A 21,128-nucleotide genomic window follows, 5' to 3' on the forward strand; every position below is an offset into this window, starting at 1 on the left:
AGACACAAATATGCATGACGAGCAGCATCCTGAAAGCATGAATTGCAAGTTCAACTACGACAAAATTCTTATACAACAGCATAACAAAATCAATCTCTGAATTTCAGTCTTTAAATTAAAGCTAAAAGCTCTATCACTTCTTCATCCCCCGTTTGTTTCGTGAAAATTTGTTCTTGTTGAAGGCTCTAAAGTCATTTGTTGAATCAGCAGTGTTTTGCTTCTTCATGCCTTTCCTGCCTCCATGGCCAAACTTTGATTCTCTGCGATCTCTCTTCTTATTTTTCTCTCCTCTCCTGACGAATCCTCCAGATCTGTCACCAGGAGCCACCCCCGTGCGCCTTTTCTTCGACTTATTGAACCCCTCATCGCCATCATCCAGAGGCAAGTTCATTTCATCATCATTATCTTTCGAAAACCCACTTTGCTGTCGTTGTTTCCGCCATTTTTTCACAGAATCAATCTCGTCTTTCTTGCGCTTTGCCCTCTCTTTTGTCTTCTGCACCTGAACTTCTTTCGCCAATTTCTTTGCTTCCCTAGCTTTCTTCCTCTCTTCTGCTTCCTCAATCTTCTTTTTCTCTACCAAAAGCTTGCTTTTCACCTTCAACATGTGAGAGTCGCTTTTCACCATCTCTGCATAGTAGTCCGGAGGCCTGAGAAACGGAACACCCATGGACTGCAACTTTTCAAAGGCCTGCCGCGTGCCAACCAAAGCTTGTGTATAAAATGCAGATTCGCGTATCAGATCATCATTGGCATCTATTTCTTGCTCTGGATTGTGATCAATAGTCAGCTTGTCAATCCATTTGACATGCTCTGGCCAAGCTATATCGCCGAGCTTCTCAAGAAGAGCCTCCTTATTATTAATATAATTCTTGGCAGGTTCACTCAGTAGCACTTCTTCGTCTGATTCTGTTTCAGATTCCTCAACATCATCGACATAGTCATTCAGCAACTCTTCCTCAGCAAGTGCTGAATCTTGACCTCTGAGTGCAACCATTTTAGACTGCAAAGCAGATAACAATCAATCACTTACATTATAGTATTCTCTTATAAATTGTAGAAAAAAAAACAGCAATAACATCCAATTCCTTGTGTTATCAGACTGAGAAAGAAATCAAAAGGGAATAAAATAGAAGATGTCCACTGTATAAAAGTTGATGCTCCATAGAGTTAATAAATAGATATAAATCAAATAAATGTCAAAATACAGCTTTAACGAGAACAAGATTGCGGTACAAATCGAGAGAATAAAAAAACAAACAGAATTAATTTAGAGTATAGGAACCAAGAAACATTTCCAGTAGTCAGTATTTTAGCATTGCTAGCATCATACAGCAATGTTGATAAGATAAATGGCAATGTAAGTTCTAAAGAACAGAGAAAATGCCATTGTTCGACAGTCAATATGACCATCTGACCAACTGTGTTTCTTCTACATCTAGTGTAGATGGTTTGACTAGATTCTCCTACAAATAAAAGTGCAACCTATTGCATCTAGAAGGCAAAAACAGAAAATTTGCATCGGAGATTTAGGGGATACGCAGATAAGCTAGCACCCAAAACTATACTTTCCTTGGAATGTTTTATAATATGGATTTTGTTGGCTTACACATTCTAAATTATAAGAGCAACAATATTTTGTTTTAAATCCTGCTAACATAGGAGAACCATCTATAGAAATCCAATACACCGACAACAGAGAAGGGGAGAACCATCAGCATCTAGGCATGACAGAATGTTGGAGGTGGCTCATTCATGTGTAAAACAATGAGAGGAGAAGGTTGCAATGGGAGGAAAGATGCAGAACAGTTGAGCAACACTAGTTTACTTGGCAAATGCTGGTTTGGACAAAAAACACTTGACTCAGATCCAGTTCAAGTCAGCCAAAATCATGTCCCAATCAATTCAATTCTAATACTACACATTTAGAAGATAAAAATCCTCTAATCTAATACTACAAATTTAGCAACAAATCAACACCTAATACCCTGGTCCATTATTAAATAATAAAATTTTAAACAATAATCAGGAAATCCTATATGCTAATCTGTTGTGTTCCAGTACTTGTGTCCAAACTTTGGTCCTTCTTCTACCAAGTCCCCATGCCCACATTTTGAAAGAAAAAAAAAATCCATACACAAACCAAATACTAATCTCCGAGTCTAACTAATATAGTCCTACATTATGATCTTTACATTCCCTCAGCCGCACGGCATGAATGCAACTTAATATTACAAAAGATTCAGACCAAATTCATATATTGCAGCAGAAAAATATAGGTTAACAAACTCAATATTTTGAAGGGTGGAATACACAAATATAACACAGATATAAAGATAATAGGAAATAATGAGACAATTTGCATTTTAAATATTCATTGATGCACAATGCTTTCAACTCTGAGCAAGTGTTGACCAGATTGATTCAACTATCATCTCATAGCAACACTGTAATTCTCCTATTTGTATCTTCCCATAAAATGTTCTCTATTTTTTTGTCTTTCCTACTTCCTCTCTAATTAGGCAAGATTGTTAAATCTGTCTTCTCTCTGGCTATTAGCTGGTCGGAATTACAAGTAACTTTAATGCCATGTTTTATCTTATTGTTTCTTCTATCCTGACCACACTATAAGTTACACAAATCAAAGTTCAGTAAATACATCAGATAAATAGAGTTGGTTCTAAATCCTGACCAAGAGAGAAACATTGATACGAACTATGAAAAATATAATATTTTTTTATGGAAACCTGTTAACCAAAATCATCTTATCACTCTCTATCGAGATTTCCAGAATTAAAAGCAATAACCAATAAAATGTAAGAATAGTAATTGAAACATAATAAATTCCTAAGAAACACACAAAATTAGCAAAGCGGATAGTTGCGAAGCTTTGTTATTCGGCGGAGGATTTGTTTCCACAAAAGAGCAATTCATGATCAACATCACTTCAGATAAAATCACCCAAACAATCATAAAAAACCCTAAAAGATCAATGCAGCAGAAGTGAGGTGCGCAGCTAACGAGTTGAGGCGGAGGAGAATATGGGATTTCCAGAGGTAAACACTGAGTCGGAGAGAGGTGGGGAGTTGAGGCGGCAGCGAAGACGAGGAAGTGGGGCCGCAACGTTGGGGAAGAAAAGGGAGGCGGGGCGACTATGATGGGTCTGACACGCCGGGGAAGATGGGAACGTTCAGCAGCAGAGACAACGATATGAGGCGGAGATCGGAGGAGAGAGGTTGAGGAGTCCGTACCTGGTTGCGGCGGCGGCGGCGGCGTTGACGATAGGGCTGAAGAAGCGAGGGTTTGGGGTTTGGGATGAGAACGAAGGAAAAGAAACGGTCTATATATATATATAATCGAAGAGCCCTGCCACTATTTCAAAAATTACCAAAATAGTGCCCTCTATAATTTTATAACTCAAAATATCTCTTGCATGTACTTTGCTCAAAATACTTATAATAAAGGGTGTTTTTCTAATTTTTTTCCTATAAAAAATAAAAAAACCCTAGTTATTTATATTCTAAAAAAAGTTTATTATTTTAACTATAAAAAAAAAAATAGAGTGTTATTTTAATAATTTTTTAAAGTGTCCTTTTAAATTTTCTATCTAAATATTGTATTAAACATTAGAAAATAAACAAATATATATTTAAAAATTATTTTCCATAAAACAAAGAAATAAATGGATGTTAAAGTATATATATATATACAACTAAAATTAAGGAATAATAATTTGCAGGATTATACAATGTCATCGACAAATAATCACAAATCAAAGAATCGATCCAATCGAATCTTCATAAATTCCATTCCAAAAGAATCGATCCTTTTGTTTTGTTCGACTGAAAGATCTACAAATCAAAGGACTTTCGTTGGAGATTTCACAAAATAATATCACTTAAATCTCCTCGAAACGAAGACGATGCCATCCTCCCCAACTTATGGGAGGAAAAAAGAAAAGCACGCTTTGGAGTTTATCAAGGCAATTGATGAAGACAACACAAGCAGCAGCATCTGAGCAGAGCAGCCAAAGTCGCAACGCCGGTGAAGCACCCACAGTACACGCCCTCCTCCTGTTGCTGCACCGTCGCCGTGAAAACAGGGGAAGGCAGCAGGTACTGCTGATAGGAAGACACCGGCGGAGCTGAAGGATCCGCCAGATGTTGCGGTGGCAGGGCAGAGCAAGAACAGCGGCGTCGAGATGAGTAATTGGACTTGCGTCGCTTCTTGAGAATGGACCAGAGCTTGAGCTTCTTCAGAGATCTCAGCATCAGGCCTCGTGAAGTGAAAGTGCTGAATGTCGAAGGTGCAGAAGATCGTATTAATAATTAATGGAAGCAAGCAGAAGAACGTTGCAGGTGACCGTTGTCCCCTTTATGGCTCATTCATTCACATGGATTGAGTCATGTTTTGTGGATTCTGACCTGTGAGTGACTGGAAAGTGGGACTTGGAATCTGATTGATATGATCTGGGAATTATTTATTCAATCAGTTCTATCCGCGCCGACATAGTTCTACGCCGAGAAGAGTAAGAATCAATCGAATTCATCAACAAGATGAAATAGAAACTGACTTCATGGCATCCTCGAAGCCACCTCTTTCTTCTATAACATTCAGTATGATGAACAACAATTTACAGACAGATGTTTCATGTTATAATGGTGGAAAAGCTAAAGCAAAGTATATGTCGACTGGAAGCATCTCTCTTGTTGCTACAATCCGGAAATGTTACTGAAACACGCATCGCCGGATCATTCCAAGTACTCGAATTCGTCCTCCTTGAGATGAGAGACGAACTTCACAGGGCGAGGCTGCCCTTGGACGGCGATTTGGAACTCGACCTTGAAGGGGAGATTGGCGGAGATCCTTTTCCCTTTCCAGACCCCAACATACTGCTTGATTACTCCTTCCAAGCCGTCGAGATCCAGGTCGGGCGCCTTCTGCACGTGGTGAACCCTGAGGGGCGCCGTGACGCGAACCCTTTTCCCGATCTTAGCGGCCGCCTGCTGCTCTTCCACTTCTATCTCCGACGAGGAGGAGAGATCGGTGGAGAGGGCGACCCGGCACGGGAATCGCCGCGCGGTACTTGCGTTGAGGACGGGCACGGGGCGGGCGGGGAGAGAAAGAGAGGTGATGGGGGCGCAGGAGGGAGGGAAGCAGAGGACGAGGGAGGGAGGGAGGGCTGCCGCGGTGGCCGTCGCCGGTGTCGCCATTGCTGGGTCTCCGATCTTGAGTTTTGGGCTTCGCTTCCGTGTGGGGCTTTTCGTCGAACAGGCTGCAAGCGATGGATCGGGCAAGGGATAAAGAAAAACGAAATTACGTGCTCCACAATTATTGGACTTCGACAAATTTAGAAAAGATGCAATCTAATCTATCAGGAGATCTAACAAACCACACGCAGCCACTGTGGATCTGCTTATTGGTGCACTAGATTGCTTTAGAACGCCGTCAAATAGCAACACACGCAACCACAGATCACTTCACTCCAACCGCCGCCGCTGCTCCGTCCACTTCACCGCCAACCGCCGCCTCGTTCTTTTCCCCCTCCTCATTTTTATCACCTAGCCATCAATGGAACCTCAAAGCAGAGGATATTGGATCAATTAAGCATGGCGTCCAAGCTCGTCCTCGCCCTCGTCTTCCTCTTCGACCTCATCGCCTTCGCACTCGCCGTCGCCGCCGAGCAACGCCGCAGCACCGTACCCTCCGCCGCACTGCTCCTTCCGACACATGTCGCAACATTTGCCTCGATTTTCATTCACTGATCGTGGTTGATTGGTTGCAGGCGCAGGTGGTGTCGGACTCGGAGGACAACTACAACTACTGCGTCTACGACTCCGACATCGCCACCGGCTACGGCGTTGGGGCCCTCCTCTTCCTCCTCCTCAGCCACGCCATTCTCATGATCCTCACCAACTGTCTCTGCTTCGGCCGCCGCTCCCTCGCCCCCGGCGGCCCCCGCGCCTGGACCCTCCTCCTCTTCCTCCTCTCCTCGTACATATTAATTTCGATTCCCAATCATCAAATCGCAAGAAATAATCTCCGATTTGACTATTAATTCACCGTGATTAACGCAGGGTGACGTTCATAATAGCGGAGGCGTGCTTGTTGGCCGGGTCGGTGCGGAACGCGCACCACACGCGCTACCGGAACATGTTCTTCGACGGTGACCTCTCCTGCGACACCGTGCGGAAGGGCGTCTTCGCCGCCGGCGCCGCCTTCGTCTTCTTCACCGCCCTCCTCACTGAACTCTACTACATCTTCTACTCCAAGGCCGTCGCCTCCGACGAGCTGCCCTACGGCCCCGGCCCCAGCGCCGGCGCCGGCGCCGTCGGCATGAGCTCCTTCCACTAGAAGTCACAGAATTAATCAAAATGCATTAATCCTCTATGTATTCGAATCAAACTAGATTGAACTTCTGTTTCTTCTTCAATTTTCACTTCTAAAAAGGGACATATAACAATAAATCCACTGAGAAATGAACAAATAAGAATTTTTTTCTAATTTATTTATTTATTTTGATCAAGTTTGGAACAACACAAAAGTGACGAGGGGAGTCACACTCACACAACACAAACTGCACTCATGGACAAATATAATATTGCATAAAGATAAAGGCAAAGGCATGCAGCCAGCAGCTACGGACAACCGGCCATGTCGTCATCCCAACCACTCCAGTAGTCGGCACCGGAATGATCCATGCCGCCACTAGTGCTCGTCGCCATCGCCGACACCTGCCCCACTTGCCATTCCCCGTAGTAGCAGTTGCTGCCTCCGCACGAGTTCATCGCAAGATCAAACTCTGTAGTAATCTGCGGTGCCAAGTTGGCGCTGTAATCCGAAGCAGCCAGTTGCAGCGTCGCCGGAGGCGGCGGCGGGAGACGAGGGAGAGCCTGCCGGGGGATGTCGGGAAAGAGAAATGGAATCGGCGCGCTGCTGGATGACGCGGCGGAGGCGGCGGCCGGCGGGGTTGGAGTAGGCTTGGGTACTCGCTTGTTGTTGTTCTTGCGGACGCGGGCGCCGCCGACGGGCACGTTGCGGAGCGTTCCGCCGTGCGTCCAGTGGCGGCGGCAGGCCTTGCAGAAGTGACGCGGCTGCGTGCGGCTGTAGTTGTTGTAGTAGCAGAACTTGGTGTTGGTGGAGGCGCAGCGAGGACACTTCAACGGCGGCCAGTGCAGCGGCGGCGGCGGCGGCCTCTGCATCTGCTGGTGGCTGTAGTTCCTCGCTTGGCTCGTCGGTTTCGGGATCTCCAGCAAATCCTTAACGAAGCAACGAATCGATTCAAGCGCAAATCAAGAATACAAGCTTAAATTAGCACACAAAATTACGAGACCTGGGAACAGAGGAGGGCGTCGACGTCGGAGGAGGCGAGCTTAGAGCTGAGCCCCATGCTGTTATACAACTAGCGATTGGGGAAGAGGATGCAGGCGAGGCAGAAGACGACGAGTCTGTCAAGCCACACGCCGACGATCTGCTCCGTCAGGGCGGATGCGACGGCGGCGACAACTTCGCGTTGGCTCGCAGCAGCAGAACAATTAGCGGGCATGTCGGAGGCGCACGTAGAGCTCCGCACCACCACCCAAGACGGCGCTACTGCTCCCAATCTTCCGAGCTCAATTGCACCGACAGAGCTCGAGATCGATGGATCAGGAAACGTGATCGATAGGAAGAGAGGAGTACGCTTTGAGATGGAAGAATGAATCAGAATGGTTGCCTTTTATAGTAACTTGAGTTAGTTCAGTTACTTCGCCCGTAAGGCTTTTTTTTTTCACTAGTGGAGGCAATGGAACGAACTGATGCGACGCCGCGGATGTGGAAACACGTGGACGTCTTTGGTCGGCTACCTTTTTTGTAGTGTATTTGGTAGCCGCCATCTGATCATTTGAATTCCAGTAAGCAAATATGGTTAAACCAAACAAATACAACTAATCCACTCGATAACAGTCTTCTCTTCTGAGAACAAGAACAGCAAACGTGCAACAAAAATTGGGGTCCTATCGACAGCATCTGGTGCCAGGACTCTTCTGCTTGATAAATACATTCATTGTTGGATCGGATCGCTCGCACTTATCGACTTTTCTTACCCTTATTTCGTTTGGAACGAACTGTGGACCATCCATCCTTGTCGGGAACTTGTTCCGGTTTCGGTGTTTCCGCAACCATTTCACTCACTTTGGGTTCGTCGACAATCATTTCTGCGACCTCATCGTCTGAGCTCTCATCTTCGCTATCACGGTTACCTATCTGCAACATGAAAATATATCTTCTCAAGATAAACACAATTAAGATCACATGTGGAAAACAAATAAACAAAACCAAATTAAATAGAATGTGATATCTATCAGTAGTAACATTCATGTCTCTTAAGTCGCTTCAGATTATGTTTACTAGAGTTTTTCTCTTATCCCCCTTTGCCGGGTACTACCTGATCCAACTTGTTAACATAATATCTATTGATCATCATGGAACATATGATTCTTTCATTTAATACGTGATCAATAAGGATTCAAATGAGTATCTTATTATACTATCTATCCTTAAATGTTCTCATAAAAAAAATATACTTACAGAATAATTGTTGCTACAAAAGCATTTTTAATAGGGAAAGCAACACCAAATATGACTAAAAGTGATAAACAAAGAAATTTTATGATGTAATGAAAAACAAAGCAAATTCTATGAATAAAACTCTAAACAAGAATCACTCAGAATCTTTATGGTTGCTATATTTGGTAATTAAATTAAATTGAATTTCATCTCCTTTTTTATTATATAAAGCCACATTGCATGACAACATAGCTATTTCACGCAATCACATATATGCCATATGTTTGCTGATTTTTCCTAGTTCCAACACTCTCCAAAATGACCAACATATGCAGGGTCAAAAAAAAATCACAAGAAATAAATGGTTCATAACAATTTCATAATATAAACCAGTAGAAGATTAGCATGCAAGCATAGACAAAGAGGTAAATTAAAAAACAAATCTCAAGCAACACAAAAAAAGAAAAAAGAAAGTTAACTATCACTAAATATACTGTACGAATGCAGCTACAAAGCCTGTTATTGCTAACATTTAAAATGAATTTAATAACTCAATCAATTAATAATTAATTTGCAAGCCTTGGTGTAACAAGACCTAGTTTAACCTACAATTTAGTATAGTGATACTTAAACCTTAGGTAAAATAACGACATGAATGAGAAGGATGCATCATAGACTATGTATTGAAATTATCTTCTTTTCAAATAAGCAATGAATGACTAGCCCATCTTTTCAAACAAATATGACCTGGAAGAATTCAACAGTTAAGCAACTTAAAATGGGTTTGTAATCCAAAAAAAGATAACCTGTTTGCTCTGAGCAACTGAGTTAATTACAGGTCCCGAGCTCCTCAGCTTTTCAATTGATTCATAATTTCCCTTGAGAAAGTCTTCATGCATGATCATCAATTCTTCAGCAACCTGTATACACGAATTTTGTTTTTTGGACACTAAATGAACTTCAATGTGAAGTACCAGCTTTTATGACTTCCTACATAAATAAGTCTACTACGGGCCTATGGCATATCAAGCTCAGATTTGTTAGGTTGACATATTTAAAATTTAAGACTAGCCCCCTTATAATGTCCATGATTCATACAAATTTTGATTCTTTAAAGACAAAGTTCAAATTTGCGTAATTACTACTGAAGCATATGTGCCTAAGATATTTTCAGAAAGTTGTTCCTTCTAATACAAAATTTTAGGGATATTGGATACCTCTTCGATGCTACCATCATCAATCTCTGTATTGAATAAATCCAACATATTCTCTTCAAGCATATTTTCCAAATCATCAATATAAAGTGAACCTAAAAAGAAGAAGAGTTAATTTATCGTGTAAAATTGAGAATTAGTTTCTCTAATCTATTACCATGCCAAAAAAAACCCCCCATAAAACAAAGCCTCCTCTCTTGGCTCAGAGAAGCGAAAGAATTAAGAAAAGAAGAAGTTGCAATAGTCAAAGAAAGAGAGAATTATTGAAAATTTATTAGGGGAGAATTTGAAAGAGTGAAACAAAGAGATCCGTAATTTTGGAAGTCTGACAAAAAGAAAGAATTTGAATGACAAGGCACGGATGTGTAACTAAAGATATTACATTGTGCAAATTAGGTATGAGATGATAGCTGATTTACTGATGAAAATAACCTTTAGACTGGGAGAACCAGGTGAGGATAGTGGAGGTGAGCTCTTCAGATTTGTGTCGTGAGTCTCGCCCACCCCATGCATTTTCCACCGCCATCTGGAGCGCTGTCCAGCGAGAGAACACCAGTGATATTCCTTCACCAAAAAGAGACAAATATTGTGGAGAGAGAACCACATGAGTCTCCTCTTCGGATCGCCATCCAGTCCCAACAGAATCCATTTGAGAGTCCAATTACTCCACTCTTTCTCTCTGACTACAAAATTAATACAAATTAGATTTTTGACATCATATATGCTTGCAATAGGTTTCCTATCAGCACATCATGTAATCATATCAAAGGATGGCACAGCTATTGAAACATTTGGCACTAATACAATAACATTAAAGATAAAATCAAAACATTAATAAGACATATTTAATAGACAGGTTCAATGGAACGACAAGTATATTGACCTAAACAAAAAGTGGAACAATCTTTGAACAAGCATATATACTAACCAACTATCAGTGAAAGTTAAACCCAACCCAACAAAACAGCTATGTTTTTGATGTAGAAGAAAATAAAGCATTGAGTTCCAGAATAGTCGATAAAACATACTACAATGGCATCGTAATCTTAATCATAAGCAAACTGAATTGGCCAAAAGATGGTCGTGTCAATGTAAAATCCCAAAACACATAAATGCACGAACCAAAGCTTTCAAAAATCTTTCCAACCAATTGTAATTTTTCGCAATGCAAAATATATAAAGTTACAAACTTTTATCATAAAAAACTCAAAGATGTATACAGAGAAAAATTTAGAGCGATCGAGAGATGGGGCAGCTGAGCGAAAAGAGGTTGGAGGTGGATGACTTAGGGAGAGGGAGATGAAGGCTGAGGCGGAAGTAGAAGATGAACAGGGAGCCGAAGTAAGGTAAGCGCCAAGACATGGAGCGGAATCGATGAGTTGAGGAGGAGATCGGCGAAAACCGTCGGCGAGAGGTCGAGGGAGTCGATACCTGCAAGCTTGCGCGGCGTGCGTCGTTCTCTAGGGTTGGAAGCGTGGTTTGGGTTAAACTTAAATCCTCAACTTTAACCCTTTCTTTTTAGCAAATTTTTATTTTACACTTTAATGGAGTTATTTACGAGATCAATTAAATAAATAATTTTGAATAATTATTTATTCACAAAAGTTTGAAAAAAAAAATTAAGATCTCAATTAAATAAGCTCAAAACTTAAAAAATCAAACTCATCTTTATCAAATAATTATTTAATTATCTTATTAAATAAATGCCACTTCTAAAAATTTCTTTAAATTTTGGAGTTAAATAAAAAATTGATGCAATCGCACACCGCAAGAACACTCGGCTGTTCTTCTCTCACCAAGCGGCGAATCCTTCCATGGCGGATCGCTACTTCCCCAACGAGATGCCCGGCTTCGTGGAAGAAGAACACGAACAAGCTTCCGTTTCCCAGTCCACTCTCCACGGCCTCCTCCGCCTTCCCTACCCCAAGTTAGCCGACAAGTTCCTCGGAGCCGCACTCTATCTCAAAGAGAAGGTAGGGTTCTTCCTTTGATCGCTTTCCATCCGCTATTCCGCTCAATTAGATCTACTTCGCAATCGATTTTCGATAGTGATCTGATGGAATCTGAGTTTTTCATGCTCGCGAGGTGTTCGTTGTATTACCTGTCACAGGTCGTGAAGCGGACGTGGTTGCGTGCCGGGCTGCAAGTGAGGGATTTCACGCTCTACACCGGCGCCCTTGGAACGGCGCTTCTGCTCTTCAAGGCGTACCGGGTTACTAACAGCAAGAGCGACCTTGGTCTCTGCGGCGATATCATTAGGGCTTGTGACGCTGCTTCCGCTGGATCAAGGTGAAACTCCAATCTTCTTACTTGCTTCTCCAATTCAACGATGAGTGTTGAGGATGGATTTGGATTGAAGCAGGCAGGTGACCTTCATATGTGGGCGTGCGGGAGTGTGCGCCCTCGGTGCTGTGGTTGCGAAGCATGTTGGAGACGATGTGCTACTCCGCCATTATTTGAACTCGTTTAGGGAGGTATTGAAGATGTGCATTTAGACTGTTGTTTGAGGATAACTTCTTTTTAGAATAAGTCAAATTCCTCTGAGCTCAAGTTAACATATGTTGATTGCATCGAAAATTCCACAACATATTAGAACTTTGATAACCATGTATGTTTGGCCACCAATAGCTTCTCAAATTTGGTAAATATACAAGATGTCTAGTTGATTCTATCTATGTTCAATCAGTTTGAAGAATGAACAATCCCAAGAATTAGCATTTCTTTTACATGTTTAATCTCTATTTAATCGATCTATGAAAGATCCATGCCTACTCTGAATCCTCTTTTCTAATGGAATCAAAATGATCTATGAATTGATCCAAGATCCTTTCAGTTGGCTTAAATCACTTGAACAAAAATAGATCTTGCTGAATCATATTCAATGTTTGATGATACATTTTATCATCCATTTCTTTCATCTTTCTCTGTACTTATCCAATGATGCATCATTATGTGCAAGCACACTAGAAAATGCCTCTTCTATTGTTTCTTTTTACCAAAGAGGATGCGACGAGTATAGTACTTCAATGAATCTGTTGTTGCACTGTTTTGCAATATTTTTTCTAAATCAGTAACACAATTCTCTTTTAAAGCAGATAAAGTTGCGTGATGTTCCTAATGAACTTCTGTATGGAAAAGTTGGTTATTTATGGGCATGCTCTTTCCTGAACAAGCACATCGGTGAGAATACAATACCATCGACAGAATTGGTGAGCTTCTGCTATTGTGGTTTGAGTATTGATCATCATCACTAAGAAAGGCCAAGTTACAGATGATAATGTTTTGTATCTTGACACAGAGTGCTATAGCTAACGAAATCATCTCCGATGGCAAAAGATTATCCAACAGAAGCAGTTGCCCTCTGATGTACGAGTGGCACGGGAAGAAATACTGGGGTGCTGCACACGGGCTCACAGGAATCATGCATGTCCTGATGGACATGGATCTGAATCCAGAAGATAGGAAATGCATCAAAGCCACGTTGAACTATATGATACAACACCGTTTCGAAAGTGGGAATTATCCCTCAAGCCAGGGATCTGAGTCCGATCGCTTGGTGCATTGGTGTCACGGTGCTCCAGGTGTCGCTGTTACCCTCACCAAAGCAGCTCAGGTGACTATTGTCTATGTGCCCTTTTCTAAACTCGCCATTGTTCTACTCAATTGATACACTGCTTAGTTTCTTGATAAACTCGTTTGTCCAGGTTTTCCAAGATGAGCAATTTTTGCAAGCTGCAGAAGAGGCAGCTGCCGTTGTGTGGCAGAGAGGCCTGCTGAAGAGAGTTGGCATTTGCCATGGCATCAGTGGCAATGCTTATGTCTTCCTCTCATTGTATCGGCACACCAGGAGAGTCGAGTACTTGTACCAGGCTAAAGCATTTGCTTGTTTTCTGCTGGACAAAGCTAACCAGTTGATTGAAGACGGGACGATGCACACTGGTGATCGGCCATATTCAATGTTCGAAGGGCAGGCAAGCATGCCATATCTCTTTTTCGACATGATCGAACCTACCGAATCCAGATTCCCAGCTTATGAACTTTAAACTTTGGCATAGTCAACTAGAGGCTGAGGTGCACATATTGTATGATAGTTAAAGCTGACTGCTCTTGTGAGAACTGGTTTAATCAAACTGCTTCCACAAAAACTGACAGTAACATTACGTTGAATCAAAACTGAAACATGATAGCAACAACAAAATTTATCCACATGTCCACGCTGCAAATAATTTTGATACAGTTTGAAAACAGATGCACTCAAGCTCGACAAGGGTAAACAAGTTGCAGGGCAGATTCACGAAAGCGAAGCAGGTACTTAGACAATACTGCACTTACTTGAAAATAAAGTATCGGTCAGTAGTTTGTGAGCGGTGAACCACAGTAGTGGACGTCGGAGATGTCCGAGAGCCTCTGCTTAGGGGACAGCGTGGAGCTGGCCGCCATGTCGACCTCGAGAGTGTTGATATCCTTTCTCTTTGGCTTTGGCCTCTCCTCCTCGGATGCCTCGAGAATGGGGCTGAGAATGTGGAGGGTGGTTTCAGCTGGCTGGTGCTTCGTGATCATGGCCTGAGCTTCTGCCACAACTGATGGATTGTCATCTGCTGCGTAGAGTATCTTATGGATGGCGGTGACGATCTGCAGCACAGCAATAAAGTTCATGAACTATGAATCAATAGACAGAATCTATATACATCATTGTAGAAACAAATCCGTAAGGTTTTGTATACATTATTTGTATGAAGATATCATCAGTTCTCAGATTCAGCATTTCTGAACTAAATTTTTTTTAATCTTCACAGCCGACCTCTTTTTCAGAAAACAATATTAAAATTGAAAATCATCAAAATGCTAATCAGAATTTTCTCTTATTATTATCTCCCACTAGTTAACAATCTTATTTCACTAAATGATGCAATAGCTTCTACAAGGAATACAATAACATAATAAGAAATAGAATAATTATTGTATTGTTTAGCTAATAATTTTTCAAAACAAAAAACTTCATGTTGATATTTTTTTTAAACTCTTTTTTATTATCACACATTATTTCAATAGGCTTAATTCACTTTCCCAATACAATCAAACCATCTAACTAGATTAGCTTGTTAGACCAAAAAGACTCATTTAGCTCAAATTACCATATCACACCATCCTACCCGACTAAATCCCAACCCGTTTAAATCAATTGAGCAATCTGGATTATCCAAACTGACCAAATCTACTGGCCTGACAAAATTGATCAACCTGCTGAAGATCATACCACTCATGCATAATCACCAAAGACCAACTCTTTCAATCGATTGAACTCAGTGATCCCCTAATTAATTAGATTGTAGTAATCGAATGTGATGTGAAAAGTGAGTCTACAAGGAAGAATTATTCCTATAGTAATTACTCCTTATAAATTTAGAATCATTATCTATTACTAGTAATAGTAATAGGTATTCCATAGTTATTTTCATTATCTAACGAAATTTGTAAAAAAAAAAATTTCCTATCCACCAAACAAGTAAATATATAACAATCCAACAAACACATTAAAGTTACAATTTTCATCATCATTAATTTTGGTTTTATTGAAGTAATCAACCAAGTTTTTTGATGATTTTAAAGATCAAGGAGATTTCAAAATTGAGACAAATCACAGACAACAAAATGGAAATCTCTCTTTTTAGCGAAAATATCTTAATGTTTTGGCAATACTTTACAAATTCATTAATATCAAAATAATCATGAACAGTTAGATCCCAGTTAGTATACCACAGTAATGGCTGTACTTTGTTTGGTTTGAGATAAGCCGACGACATTGATAATTTTACAAGGTATTTATAGACAAAAGGCTAATTTTTGGAAAGCCAATATTTTATCAGTGATGAAAATGTATAAAGAAATTGGTAAATATTTAGATTTTATAAAATTCTAGAAGACAATCTTAATAAGGATAGACCATGAAGGCAAATACAATTCCAGTCAGCAGATTTTTTATCAAAGCAGGATTGGACTTACCGGTAGGTGCTCAATCTCAGGGTTTTGGCACAAGATTTCAATGTCCCTTAATTTTCCAAAGTAAAAGTCCCTTTCTTTCTCTAAACTATCGACGAAGAGCTTCAGTTCGGTGATCTGCAAATTGCATAATGTGCATTTTAGACTGATGTTTTCAAGCAATCTATTCTAAATCACAATCTTATTGTTCATCTGACTTACCTGTTCATCATAAGCTTGAGTGGCAGAATTTGTAGCAGGTTTTGTTGCTTTATGTGACAAATTAACAGCATGAATGTCGCTTTTCTTTGCGCCATGCGAGGCTTGAGTTTTAGGGGCAGATGAGGAAGATCTAACAGATGATTGTGAAGGTGCAGCCTTCTTGTTTGCTTCTTTGCTGCCTTTGCACGCATCCCTTCTCTCCACAGCATTATAGCTAGGAAAAACAACATTTTCAGTAAAAGAACAATTCTACTAACTAGGTGGCATTCAGGGTTATATCAAGTTCTAGAATATTTTTTATGCAAACTTGAGTTTTCACTTGAACTAGTTAGAACAAGACCATTCTGAAACAGTTTTGTCACACCAAAAGCAACCCTGAAAATTAGTCACTTTAAACGAAGCTACATGGCAAAACTAAGTTGTTTGCACAAACAAACAAAAACCATGTAACTAGATCTGCTGTTAGGATCTATGAATCTAAATCAGGAAATGAAACACCATTAATTTTGATTGTGAATGATGCTTTTTTCTTCAAAAAAATCCAAGGGAGGAGCATGATTACAGCGTGCATATAATGTTCTCTAACATGAAATTTTTGGGATAACAAAAGAACATAAATAAAATTGCTTCTTGGATATCTTAAGAAAATGGATAAATAAAAGTTTGGGCAAATAATGACGGTCCAGAAAAAAATATAAGCAGATAATAAATGGTTGAGAAATTACTTGCTCATTATACCACCATTGACAGAATCACAATATCTCTTCATCCACTGCATGAACTCCAAATTATCCAAGGGCCTTCCTTTGATGAGCTTGTTAACTTCAATGTGCTAGCATTAAAAAATCATTTAATGTTACAAAATGCAAACTGAGAATGGGATGCTAGTTCAGCATTCCAAAACATTATGATGCTAGAATACAGAAGGTGTGGAAAATTAGAGGCTCATAGTTGCATGTGGCCAGACATATATCTCAACACAATACTACATTCAAAGCCAAACTTTTCCTAAAACTTGTCAGATAGTAGAATTCAATACCTTTCGCTATATAAGTTACATAAATATCAACAAAATTCGTAACTACTGAAGGCTGGCAATTCAGTTTTCAAAAAGGTGGATTTTTTTGTCTAAATTATATTTTTGATTGTTTCAACAGTTCAGTGAGACCTCAGATTTGTATGATCATGAAAGGACGAATGATGCATATTCGCAAAGCTAAATTGTTTACAGGACCGCCAAACTGTATTGTACTACATGTAGAAAACTAAGTTTTGTTAGGGAAAAAAGATGTAAACAAATACTGCATCTGTCAACGAGAAAGGAATGATAGAATCAAAAGATAATAAACAGAGGAGAAAAGAAAACCTTAGTGATCTTGAGCTTGTTGAAGACATCCTGAAGGACCTTGTAGTTCTGGATCATCTCGTACTCGTTCTTCGCGTCAAAGTTCACCTTGTGCATCGGCACCATCCCCGGGTGTGCCGCGTCCATCAACTGGCACTGCACCGCCCCCGACGCCGCCTGAGAACCCTCATCCACCACCAAGCCATCGGTTTTATAAATCAGACCAAATCACATTGGATCCCACTCGGATCGATTGAAACAAAATATGAATGCATCGAGAGCGGACAACAAACCTCTTCGACTTTGGAAAGGTTGAGATGAAGAGTGGAGTTGATCCAGGTCAGGATCTCGTTCCGCCCGACGAAGTACGCCGCATCCATCATCCCAATGGTGGTCGCCATTTCGCCTTCGTTCGGAGTGGAGGAGGCGAGGTCGGTGCTTCGATCGGCGGCCGGCCGAAATCTCCTTGTTAGGGTTTCGTCCCCGTGCAATAAAATAAAATGTGGAAAAAGGGTAGAACGAAGAATGGGCGGGATTTCGGGAATTTGAAATGAGGGGTTTTTTTGGTAATTAACAACGGCACGCCTTCCTCTTACGGCGGAACCTTCCAAATCAAGACCTCAACGTATAATCGAACGGCGGAGGTGAGTCGCGTGATGGGTACTTTCGTCATTTAACTAGTAATTTTGAATTAAAATGTAGGCATTTTGCAGAAACAACCTTTTTTTTTTAATCTTACGATTACACCGGCCGAGGAAGGTCTTTCTCGCGATTTGGCCGGAAACCGACCGCGATTTGACCCACAGTGGTCGCATGCCATTGGCGGCGATTTCCCACTAAATTCGGCCGGATTCCGGCCAGAATCCGGTGCCGATTGGCGTGCCGGTTGGTGCGCCGCCGAATGGCGCGTCGACCGGGCCCGATCCGGCGGCCGACGATGGCCAGACAACGAGACGACAGTGGCGGGGGGTTGGGGGCGTGTTTACTGTACATTCCCAATTTTGGACAGTTCGATAGGCTCGCGATCGCGTGATGGACGGTGATCCTGCTGTCGCGCACGGGCACGTAGGAAATCGACGCGCAGCAGAGCATTTCATATCATTATTAAATTATATGGTTGAGATTTTATTGAATTTACCGAATTACATTCAAAATTTCAAGAATGTTAAAAAAACTTTAAAAATACTCTCTAAAGAAATAAATAAAATAAATTTAATTTGCTGACAATTACCACCAAGAACAAACATCTATCTTCCAATTCTATCCAGGGATAACTTATTTAACATTCAACAGGCTTTGATTATAGTTAAATACACAATCCGCTAAATGGTTTAATCCATAAGAAAAATAATCAGATACCACGTTTTCATTTCATCATCAAAATTGGTACAATTAGAAAGATATCAACCAATTTTATGGTTTATTTGAGTCTCATCCATGTGCATGCTTGGAATTGAAACTATGGCAATGGAGGCAGAATAGTTTGTAGCAAGATTAATCTTCAAGCAAGTGCAATTAACCAGCAACCTGAGAGAAGAAATGGTGATTAAAGATTATGTCAAATGCAGATTAAGTGATTGAGTGCATTACATGAAAAATTAAGCAAAATTAGATAGATTGAGAGACAAATAGAGACTAACAATTCGAGAATGAACATCCACCAACACAATCTTCCATTGCAAAGGAAAGTTGATATTCATATATAGGCCGAAACCATTACCTGTAGAGCAGATTACTATTAGTTACTCCAGAGAATCACAAAAATTAATAATATTCAATTTAAACCAAGTTACACTCAAGCAAACCGAAATAGATTTTGTCTGCATTTAATTCTCAAGCTAAAAACAAATTCCTGAATCCTAATAGTGTTGTGGATTTATCTCCATCTGAAAAGAACACTCTGATGAAAACAAGTACTTTGATCGATAAATTTAGCCACTCTGAACATTTGTTTCAGAAACAGGCCTAATGATACCTTTCTAGACACATGGCCAATGGTTCAGCTGTTTATGACAAACTTAACCGAACTGTATATAAATTCTCAGGTCAGGTCCCTTTGAATGAGAGGATCATATTTAACTCAAAAGAAACATTACAAAATAAAAGTCAAAAACACAAGAATAATAAAGCAAGAAATTACCTTATTGAAAGTAACAGATCCACAACTTCTGTGAACATCCAATATTTACTAGTTTGAGAAGATTGGACGGATATTGAAGAAGTGAACAGAAAGCAGAACTGCAGCTGCGAAATATGCAAAACACCACACGGCTATGGAACATGCTTGTCTTAGAAAAACTGAGAGTCTCATCCTAGCTGCTAATGCATAAGCTGATAAGCATCAGAATTATGAACAACATAGCATCGTCTACTACATGGAAATTTGCATTCACAGAATTGTAAGATGAAAAAATAAAGATGCATGTAAAGCAACAACTAAATGATTAAGTAATTTCTTCTAACAAAATAGGAAAAATAATTCTTATCCATAGAGCAACTTCATTGTAATCTCAGAAATTTCATTAATGAACTGTCGAGTCTAAGACCTGTAGTTTTACCACTCAATGTGGTGCATCCATTCTCTTTCTATCACTTCTTATACATAGCCTGTAAATTCTGCCCTTCCCTGACTTAGATTGATCCATTGCTAGCTTCTAGTTGGAACTTATAGCTTGACTACTAATCCTAAAGTGAACAGATGAACACTACAGTTTGGTCCCTATAATCAGACATCAGCAGATCAAAATCCTCAAAATTGCAAATCATGGAGATCACTCAAAACCTTGCTCACAATGCATGTATACATGAATCGGTCTAGAACCACAAAAACAGAAGCTAGAAGTAGAATGGTAAGCAGATAACCCTGATGCTGAACATCATCAAACAAACAGTCCAAATGCTGAGGCCGTTAACAGACACACAAGTCGGACCCATTTAGTGTGAAAGAGCATTAGACTTGCAGCAAATACTACTTCAAGAATCGTAGCTCATCGACCACGAAAAATCGATTCTTTTAATGCCAACACAAAGAAGTCAAGAATGCATTCATGGCATCTAATCTAACACGTCCAGAAGTAATAGTTCGAAAACTAGACTGAAAACAAAATATATGTAACCTATCAAAGAAGTTCATCTGACACTCCGAATATCTTTGTTTTTTTTCTCAAAAGGTCTCAATCTGTATCCCACATCGACGCTTATACCAGCACATAAGATTTTTCTAACGTTATCGATCGGAGCAAGAACAAAAAAATTCACCTTTTCAAACCCCCTTTGTTTTAGGTCAATCACCAAATCTAATGCAACAATACATATTGAAAGGTGAAATTCCAGCACGAAATTTCTCCGTATGAATTCTGCGAGGAATCGGAAGGAGTACATGAGAGCATAAACAGATCGACTCAGCAGAAATCGGCGAGGGATTCGTCGGCAGAGCGAAGTCGATCGCGACTCGCGAGCGGGAGAATCACGACGAGCAGCAGAAAGCAATCGAATACACGGCAAGAAGAGAGCGACGAAAGTGCGCGAATAACAAAATTAGGGTAAAATAACGAGAAAATTCAATTTGGTTCCGGAATTTAACTACTTTCTTATTTTATCCCTTGTAATTAAAAAAATTATATTTTACTCTTCGATAGCTATATAATTGACCACAAAGGTTGCTTACTTTTGAAAACAAAATTTAGGATGAGAGATTGTTTTAATAATTTTTGAATGTAAGATGGTCTTTTAGTAAAAATGAAAAATAAAAGGTGTTGCATCTTTTCTCGTATAAGTAAACAGATCCGGTAAGAATTTGGGTACCTCTGGTGGGCCTACCT

The 21,128-nt window shown here is 40.3% G+C and overlaps 7 protein-coding genes and 1 long non-coding RNA gene across 9 annotated transcripts; 2 read left to right on the forward strand and 6 right to left on the reverse strand.

The window, feature by feature from the left end:
• Positions 1–11: 11 nt before the first annotated feature.
• Positions 12–3,303, reverse strand: LOC141825533 (putative rRNA-processing protein EBP2 homolog). The gene is made up of 2 exons (XM_074712911.1): positions 3,252–3,303; positions 12–1,003 (listed from the first exon to the last, which is right to left on the reverse strand). The coding sequence occupies exon 2, from the start codon at positions 995–997 to the stop codon at positions 134–136; it is 864 nt and encodes a 287-aa protein (XP_074569012.1). The 5' UTR covers positions 998–1,003; positions 3,252–3,303; the 3' UTR covers positions 12–133.
• A 1,256-nt stretch (positions 3,304–4,559) lies between these two features.
• LOC141825351 (ferredoxin-thioredoxin reductase, variable chain-like) lies at positions 4,560–5,308 on the reverse strand. The gene has a single exon (XM_074712734.1). It carries the CDS (start codon positions 5,211–5,213, stop codon positions 4,752–4,754), a length of 462 nt encoding a protein of 153 aa, XP_074568835.1. The 5' UTR covers positions 5,214–5,308; the 3' UTR covers positions 4,560–4,751.
• Positions 5,309–5,535: 227 nt separating this feature from the next.
• On the forward strand, positions 5,536–6,433 carry LOC141824606 (uncharacterized). The gene is made up of 3 exons (XM_074711921.1): positions 5,536–5,699; positions 5,786–5,994; positions 6,078–6,433. The coding sequence occupies exons 1-3, from the start codon at positions 5,610–5,612 to the stop codon at positions 6,352–6,354; spliced, it is 576 nt and encodes a 191-aa protein (XP_074568022.1). The 5' UTR covers positions 5,536–5,609; the 3' UTR covers positions 6,355–6,433.
• A 96-nt stretch (positions 6,434–6,529) lies between these two features.
• On the reverse strand, positions 6,530–7,671 carry LOC141824605 (uncharacterized). Its single transcript, XM_074711920.1, has 2 exons — positions 7,334–7,671; positions 6,530–7,259 (listed from the first exon to the last, which is right to left on the reverse strand). Exons 1-2 carry the CDS (start codon positions 7,388–7,390, stop codon positions 6,639–6,641), a joined length of 678 nt encoding a protein of 225 aa, XP_074568021.1. The 5' UTR covers positions 7,391–7,671; the 3' UTR covers positions 6,530–6,638.
• Positions 7,672–7,906: 235 nt separating this feature from the next.
• On the reverse strand, positions 7,907–11,238 carry LOC141825271 (uncharacterized). Of its 2 annotated transcripts, none has more exons than XM_074712657.1 (5): positions 11,193–11,238; positions 10,194–10,444; positions 9,765–9,856; positions 9,354–9,467; positions 7,907–8,244 (listed from the first exon to the last, which is right to left on the reverse strand). In XM_074712657.1, exons 2-5 carry the CDS (start codon positions 10,408–10,410, stop codon positions 8,068–8,070), a joined length of 600 nt encoding a protein of 199 aa, XP_074568758.1. In that variant the 5' UTR covers positions 10,411–10,444; positions 11,193–11,238; the 3' UTR covers positions 7,907–8,067. The 2 variants fall into 2 exon arrangements, with proteins under 2 accessions (XP_074568758.1, XP_074568759.1); XM_074712658.1 differs by having other exon boundaries at positions 10,194–10,440; positions 11,193–11,235.
• Positions 11,239–11,532: 294 nt separating this feature from the next.
• Positions 11,533–13,969, forward strand: LOC141825201 (lanC-like protein GCR2). Its single transcript, XM_074712587.1, has 6 exons — positions 11,533–11,734; positions 11,872–12,050; positions 12,124–12,235; positions 12,857–12,970; positions 13,060–13,374; positions 13,466–13,969. The coding sequence occupies exons 1-6, from the start codon at positions 11,576–11,578 to the stop codon at positions 13,802–13,804; spliced, it is 1,218 nt and encodes a 405-aa protein (XP_074568688.1). The 5' UTR covers positions 11,533–11,575; the 3' UTR covers positions 13,805–13,969.
• A 2-nt stretch (positions 13,970–13,971) lies between these two features.
• Positions 13,972–17,723, reverse strand: LOC141825202 (microtubule-associated protein RP/EB family member 1C-like). Its single transcript, XM_074712588.1, has 6 exons — positions 17,601–17,723; positions 17,329–17,484; positions 16,688–16,794; positions 15,963–16,176; positions 15,765–15,878; positions 13,972–14,393 (listed from the first exon to the last, which is right to left on the reverse strand). Exons 1-6 carry the CDS (start codon positions 17,706–17,708, stop codon positions 14,112–14,114), a joined length of 981 nt encoding a protein of 326 aa, XP_074568689.1. The 5' UTR covers positions 17,709–17,723; the 3' UTR covers positions 13,972–14,111.
• Positions 17,724–18,646: 923 nt separating this feature from the next.
• LOC141825203 (uncharacterized) lies at positions 18,647–20,796 on the reverse strand. Its single transcript, XR_012601487.1, has 4 exons — positions 20,566–20,796; positions 19,448–19,623; positions 18,948–19,027; positions 18,647–18,834 (listed from the first exon to the last, which is right to left on the reverse strand). It is a non-coding gene; the product is annotated as an uncharacterized LOC141825203 (long non-coding RNA).
• Positions 20,797–21,128: the final 332 nt, after the last annotated feature.

Source organism: Curcuma longa, chromosome 3 (assembly GCF_044706935.1).
Source record: "Curcuma longa cultivar G26 ecotype Majalengka, Jawa Barat chromosome 3, ITB_CL_G26_1.1, whole genome shotgun sequence".
Lineage (NCBI taxonomy): Eukaryota > Viridiplantae > Streptophyta > Magnoliopsida > Zingiberales > Zingiberaceae > Curcuma > Curcuma longa.